Genomic DNA, 7,516 nt, shown 5'->3' on the forward strand with positions numbered 1-7,516 from the left:
CACCCAAAAATGACACCCTCTTATGGCGCTTCAAACCGACTTTGTTCTGTAAAACATTTGATATTATAAAGACCAATTTAACTGTATTGAAAATCAGTTGGGTCTAGATCAACACTGTATGGAAAACAAAACAAAAGAAAAAAACCCCCAACCTTTTCTAGTGTGACAGATATGGTATAAATATCTGTCATGAAGCAGGCTACAAACGTGTGTATGGATACAGTGGCTCAGAAATATGGTTTGGATTTATTTCCGGATAGTGGAAGGGTCTGTGTGTGTCTGTGTCCAGGATGGGAACGGCTGAATGGGAGGGCAACGGTCTGGTCATTACTGTCCATCATCTCTGTAACGCTGAGAGAAGCAAGACCCTTGACGTCATTCAGAGGCGCTATCTACTGAGGCTGTCTATCTGTCTGACTGATTTTTTTCAGTTCTCTCATTCAGCCTGGATTCTCAGAGGGATCTGCAGCGATATACTTTCCCACCTGCTGCCAAACACGATGAGTTATTTAGAGTTCAATTACAAAGAAACATTACATTCAGATGGAAAGTGGCAATATGACAAATCTGAGCACATTAAAGCCCAAATGAAACAATTTTATGTGAGACATCATGGGGAAATGCCTAATACGCTCTGTTTCTCCCACTAATACACATCGCTTAAGGATCATTTTGTGGTGTCTAAACTCCAGAATGGAAAAGAATGGGATTTTGTGATTGTGTGCACAGCCACCATTTTTCGCCACGGTCGATTTTGTTCCCACCACTTTATGAAATTGCTTGCAGCTAGATGCATCTAATAAAGAGGAACGCTCTCCAATTGTTAATGTTTTCTGACGCTGGAATTTGTCATTTTTAATGTTTGACTGAGTTTTGTCATTTCGGAAAGCGACAGCAGCAACGTTCCCTCCCACACACAGCTCTCAGGAATATGCTCAACTTCCATTTAACCGGCATCCTATCTAGTGAAAACACAAAACAAAGTGAAACTCCTCCACACTGTAATTATAAAATAAAGGTTCAAATAAAAAGTAGGGTTGAATTGTAAGAAAAAAATAGTTTGATAGGTACATATTATATATATATATATGTTCAAATTGTAAGGTGATAAAATAAGATATTAAGTCAAGAAAGTCAATTAAGAAAGACCATAAGGTACTGTGGAAATATGTAGGCTATTAAGTAAAAAATCTAAAGTAAAGTAAAGTCAAAATTCTGATATATGAAGTCAAACCAAGAGATATTTAGTCAACCTGTAAGTTAAAAACTCAACAAGTCACAGAAGACAAGTTCCTACCCTGGGAATAAGGCCTTGTGTACCACCTGACCACTTGTGATTGAATCAAATGTGTCATTTGTTGAAACAGTGTTTGATGTGTTTTGAAATCTAGAGTCTGTCTCTTGTCTCAGGAGAGGATGACATTTAAACCCCCCAAAGCTACACCTGAACTTTTCACAAACACCCTTTGACGGCCTGTTCACACACACAACATTTACACAGGCTTTATAAAACATTCACAGCATAAAAGACATTATAGCATTCAGCGTTACTCTCAGATGAAATGTATAAGATGAATCAATAACAATAAACACAAAAAAATATGAAATTGTTCACTGCACATAACAATCAAGCTTCCACAGCGCTGTCGTCTCCTACATCTAGCAGTAGAGGAGAGCATATGTGTGTGTTGTTCTGTTCCCAGTAATTTCACAGACAGATTGGCAGTACAGATGCTTGGGCGCTCTGTCCCTCTTAATGAATATTCAGAGCATCAATATGAATATTAACATATTGACGATGGAGTCATACAAATGCAGCTTGCAATAGTGACAGGAACAAACTGTCTGAGTATGCAGAGATGTGTGTAACACACACACACACACACACAGTCTTGTTTCTAACCATTTGGTCTTTTTTACCTTTGTAATTATTACACCAATCAAAACTGAATACATACCTTCAATAACTGACCAAAGCACAGCATAAAAACACTCCCTCCAGATCCACACACACTGAGGTTTGAGCAGACACATAGCATAGGCTTGAATAGACTTAAGGAATCTGCTTAAGAAAAGCCTTCAACTCTAAAATATACATGGACACCAATAAATAACTTAGAATATCTTGCAATATTCATGACACTGAACGCAGGGTCTCCAGGACAGTTGTATCTCTCTATAAAGAAGATACCTGGAGTGGCTGTAAGTAGATCCACTGAAGTCTATATATTGCATAATCTTGCGCAACCAGAGTTCATATTGCAGTTTATTCTAGCTAAGACTAACTCAAAAAGACTCAATGTAAAGTGATCAAACACATTTTTTTTTAGGAGTTCAATGTTGTGCAGGACCCTATTGATTTTCACTTTATGGACAAAAACAGCTGAAAAAGTGAAATTTTATTAAATTTATCGACATTGCAAAATACGATCAAACATTTTAAAATAAAATACTTCTAATCTTTTAAACTATTCTGCTTAAAAAAAACATGAACTTAAAAATGTATGCACTGAATAAAAATCTTTTAATCTCTGATAAACTCTGTAAGTTTTAAATTCCAATCATGCAGATGGGTAATGTGTTAGGATATTGTTAAACTAAGCTACTCTATGACATTACTGATGTAATATTAAAATTCATTTAAGTAAATAGTCTATAAAAAACTATAAGAAACAAATAAATAAAAACTGACAGTTTGATGTTTAGATGTCACTGTTTCAAGAAATGTAAAGCATGACATGCTGTCAGGCACAATGTCAGTGTCATTTAAGTAACTTATGAAATACATTCTCTCTATGTGCTATATATATATTATATGTTCTTGTTTTGATGTGCTTGTTTAATGGTTCCCTGGCTGCAGGTGTATTAAACCAACTCTATGTGTGATTTCAGCTTGTGTTCAGAAAGATCAGTGACGTGAAACGTGAGGAAGAGGAGCGGCTGAGGAGAAAGAACGAAGCCCCTCTAAATCTCCCCCCTGATCACCCTGTCCGCCGTCTGTTCCAGCGATTTCGCCAGCAGAAGGAAGCTCGCCTCGCCGCTGGGCGTCCCAATCCCGATGACCTTGATCTCGAAAAGGGCCAAATCCACCACGAAGTCATCAGCCAAGATGTAGTCGCCACCACAAGCATCGTCACGGTAACAGAAAGCCCAGCTACGCCTATCCCATCCCACCCGAGCAAAACCCGCACCCTGGGTCCATTTGACCAGGCCAAGCTCAGCGCCCCTGCCCCAAACGTCCCTCGTACATCAGAGCCACGAGCAAGAGGATGGGCGAGGTTTAGGGAGAGCATGGCGAAGCCAGAAAACTGGGGAAACGTTTCTAAAGCAGAATCGATGGAGACTCTTCCAGAGCGGAGCGGCTCCGGAAAAACTTCGGAACCCGGCGGATTAAAGAAGACTGATTCCTGTGACAGCGGCATTACTAAAAGCGACCTCCGGCTGGACGAAGGTGGCGCCCGCACCCCTGTCGACCGGAGCCCAATCCAGCCCGACGGAAAAGCTCCCCCGATCCCACCAATCCCTACTATTCCCGAACACACACTGCACGCCTCGCTCCTGGAACTCCGTACGGAACTTAAAGAGGAGCTGTCGGCACTCAGTAACCGAATGGTTGCATTGGAGACGCAAGTCGCTGAGGTGTTGAGGCTGTTAAGGAACAGAAAGACTCCGACCTCTCCCATGTCGCTCTTCCAGATCTCGCGGCCGACATCACCAGACACGGACAAGGAGGACATATTCCCTTGAATAAATGAGGTAAGCAACTTTCTTCTCGAAAGGGAGACGACTGAGAGACTTTCTCAGAGAAAAATGGAACCAGCAAAAAGCATGACAGACACTTTAAGAGACTGTGTGTGAGAGAGAGAGAGAATGAATGAGGGAAAGGATGAAATAAGACACTGGAAAAGTGAAGAGGATGTCTTATCCCAAGGCAGAGCATCTGCGATACCAAAGCGATGGTGTGTTAGTTGTCACGCAGACACTCTTTGTGTGGAACTGCTTCTTGTTTTCGTCCTGCGAGGCTGACAGACAGTGAGAGCTCTTGCCGCAGGGCCCACTCTGACTGATGGTTGTCATGGCAATGCATCGTCCCCAATTGCAAGTGCGGGCCCTTCAAGATCCCACTCATGTAGCAAGTCTTCCCCTCTCTTTTTCGCTTTCACACACACGCACACACACACACACACACCGCTGTTTCTGCTCTGCAGTCTTTCTGGTATAGGGATCCATTCGGCTCCATCGTGCTGGTTAACTCGCTGCCCAATACGAGCCTTTATCAAGAATCACAGAGCTAAGCGACTTACAATGTGAAGACAAAAGACTAAAGAAGCAAGAGGCATTCCAGGAACTATGGAAACCCTAGGCAGCTTTGGTGAATTACTTTAGACAAATGTGTTTGTATAATGACAAATCAACTATTATCCCGAGAGTTAACTGTACACGTTACTGGAGAAGCTAATGAGCTCTACAGGGGTTTTGAAGTGTAACAGCTGTTAAGGCCCTTTTCCATGACTTGCGTCGATCCACATCTCAACAAAATGTAAAATCAGATGGTGCAGCGGTGTTATACAGTTTTAGGAATGCACATTATAGCAGAACCATATCAGATTTATTGGGTATCAGCCAATATTGAACATTTAATTGTACAGTGCATGCTCATTTACCATATTTTTATATTTAGACTACATTTGCTATCATCTAACACTCACTGAAAGTTACTATTTAAAAAAAAAACATTATTTAAAAAGACTGTTAAGTGTAATCTGTAGCAATTTTCAAAATGATTATCTATTTTTCATACTGTACCTTATACATTGTTATGATGCTTAAATTCACCTTTAACATTTGAAATGATTGCTTTTAGCTCGTATTGTTTCATTTTTAATGAATTTAGAACAAAAATAGAGTAGAATTTTAATATTGGTCATTATCAGTTATAACAAATTAAATATCGGTCTAGTATCTATCAGAATGTTAATATTGGCGCATCACAATTTAATTGATTCATTTTTATTAAAATATTTCTGTTTAAATTACAAAGAAAATATTTTGAAAGCAGGATTTTCATAACTAAAGTCACTATATCAACTGTTATGATTTCTCCCGTTTATATTCTACAAATAGCCAATCTGCGCTCCCTCACAGGGTCTATGAATATGTGTGAAATGGTTATATTTTTGAGCATTGTGTTACAGCCTGCAGACAATGCGCATCTGAGGTAATGCTGTAACATGATGTTCAATGCATCGGCAGATGTTGATGCAAGTCATGTGAAAGGACCTTCACCTCCTTTGGTCCACAACAGGCCTCTTCAAACAAGTTCATTAGTGACTTCTTTTACTGCAGAGGCCAACAATGGAAGAACTAGTGAAATGAAAGCACGTGTGTTGTTTCTTTATCAATGATTGGGTCTTCCAGAAAGCACACAAACATATTGTTATTCAGATCTCTAGTGCATCGTAGCTTTGTTTTACAAAATAACTGATGGATGTAATCAATACACAATTTTTTCACAACACCACAGTACATCCTAACACAGTTACGAGGAACTTTCAGCAAACAACTAAGCTCAAAGAATCTCAGGAACGAAAAGGGGTGATGGTTTGAGAGCTCATTCTGACCCCTTTCCTGGATGTTTTTGCATATTAAATACTAAAGATGTGAGAATTATGTTCTCACCAGGTCTGTTATTATGTCTAACCTTTTCATTGTATAATAGGAGAGACTGGGACTTGTTGTCAAGAGCCTAAAATAGGCTTTTTAATTCCCGCTCTGACAACTGGTCAAACAGTACTGAATCTTTTTTTTTTTTCCTGTTAAAACAGCTTTTTTGTAACCAAGACCGCAAGGTAAGTGTCTGTAGAGAAATTGCCTTTTAAAGATAAAACAACCTTGAGAAATATTCACTGAAAGTATGACAGCCAGTGCCAGTCTCCCCTATTATTATATTAAACAAAGCTCCCAAAGCAAGTTTGGGAGGAGCCTGTTCAGTTAATCCGTTAATCACATGGCTAAGATATAAATAGCTGTTTATTTCACTGTTTTTTCCAAGTGTCCCTCCCCCGCATCAAATCCACCTTGATTTCCGTAATGAGGTCCAGGGGGGAACGCAGAGATCCAGTCTATTCAGATCAACACCGCCAAACCTGATTGTTTTTCTCCGTCACAGAATATATGAGCTTGCATTTATATATTCTGAGATGATGCTTAATTATTCAAGTTTACAGTTGTCGACCGTACAAACCCAGATACGCCCGTTAAAGGACATGCTAGCATGCTGCGTGAAGTTCTCAGGTTAGAGAGGTCATTATCGGGTCCACAGGAGATGTGCTGAGGTCAGTATCACCTCAGTGTCACCTGCTTCTCCGCTACCTGAGAGCAGAGAGAGAGAAACATGATTCAGAACAATGACGTAAAAACCAAAACTCCACCAAGGTCATATCAAACATCATATCATGAATTTAAAATAAACCCGATTATATTGAAAAAAAAAACTACATGAAGATGTTTACAACAAAGGTACATTTGTACAGTATAAAGAGATTTTATAACATCCTGAATTCTTTAAATTATATATATATATCCCTTGAGAGATGGTTAACTCATTCTGTCAGCAGGCCGGCGGAAAAACATTATTAAATGGTAAAATTCCAGGTTGTTTTATGCTTCAGAGCTTGTTTTACAATAACGACATCTTAATTAGCTTTAATATTATGGGTCATTTGCTTATACTTATACAAATACTGAGCTGGAATTGGAAAAAGTTAAGCGCTTCTACCCCATGCTGTTTCTCCGTCGTCTTTTAGAGAGCAACCCTGAACTGATTTTAAATAAGACATATGAATGTTACAGTAACACTAATAACAATACTGACATGCAAATCCATGTAAACCGGAATGTAAAGCGTCAGCCTGAGCTGATTCTGAAGCAATAATCATTGCTGCTGTATTTCACCCAGACTATTCCCACCATGCTTCTCCAGCCCAGATACAACATTTAACCTGAACCACATGATGTAATCAACGTAATATAACAAACAAACGCAGCCCTGATGTCACTGCATGCCTCTGCAGCACAGCAATAAGCGTCGTGATATTCAGAGAATGCACTTTTTCATCGTGAGAGAGAATGAGAACGAGGATTGTATAGAGCTGATTCGTTTAAGAAGAAATGCGCAGCCTTTAGACACTAGCATGGTTTACTCGCAGAGATTTGTTACCATCCGATCGTGACTGATTTGATCAAATACGCCAACAGCATGGCTTGATTTGCACTTTAAATAAGGTTAAGACATGCATGGTAAATACAAAGGAAAATTGAATAAATTACCATTAAAAAAGAAAGTACTCCTCTACTGCACGAGTATTTAATCTCTTGCCTCTTACCCCATAGAGCTAATGGATTCACTCTTTGTAGCAGACCTGTCTGACTCTCGGTGAGTGAGTTCAAATTTGCATTTAGCGAGGGGAAATGAATCCTCGCAAATCTTAGACTCGCTTTAATGTGTTTGCATAGT

General features: G+C 39.5%; 1 protein-coding gene across 4 annotated transcripts in view; it reads left to right on the top strand.

The window, feature by feature from the left end:
• The window catches only part of kcnh1a (potassium voltage-gated channel, subfamily H (eag-related), member 1a), a 45,369-nt gene extending 37,907 nt beyond the window's left edge, over positions 1–7,462 (top strand). For all 4 annotated transcript variants that reach the window (XM_043263096.1, XM_043263098.1, XM_043263099.1 and 1 more), the window contains one exon: positions 2,893–7,462. In XM_043263096.1, coding sequence (XP_043119031.1) covers positions 2,893–3,747 — 855 coding nt within the window. In that variant the 3' untranslated portion in view covers positions 3,748–7,462. The remainder of the gene's footprint in view (positions 1–2,892) is intronic.
• The last annotated feature ends 54 nt before the right edge of the window (positions 7,463–7,516 follow it).

Source organism: Puntigrus tetrazona, chromosome 17, assembly GCF_018831695.1.
Source record: "Puntigrus tetrazona isolate hp1 chromosome 17, ASM1883169v1, whole genome shotgun sequence".
Lineage (NCBI taxonomy): Eukaryota > Metazoa > Chordata > Actinopteri > Cypriniformes > Cyprinidae > Puntigrus > Puntigrus tetrazona.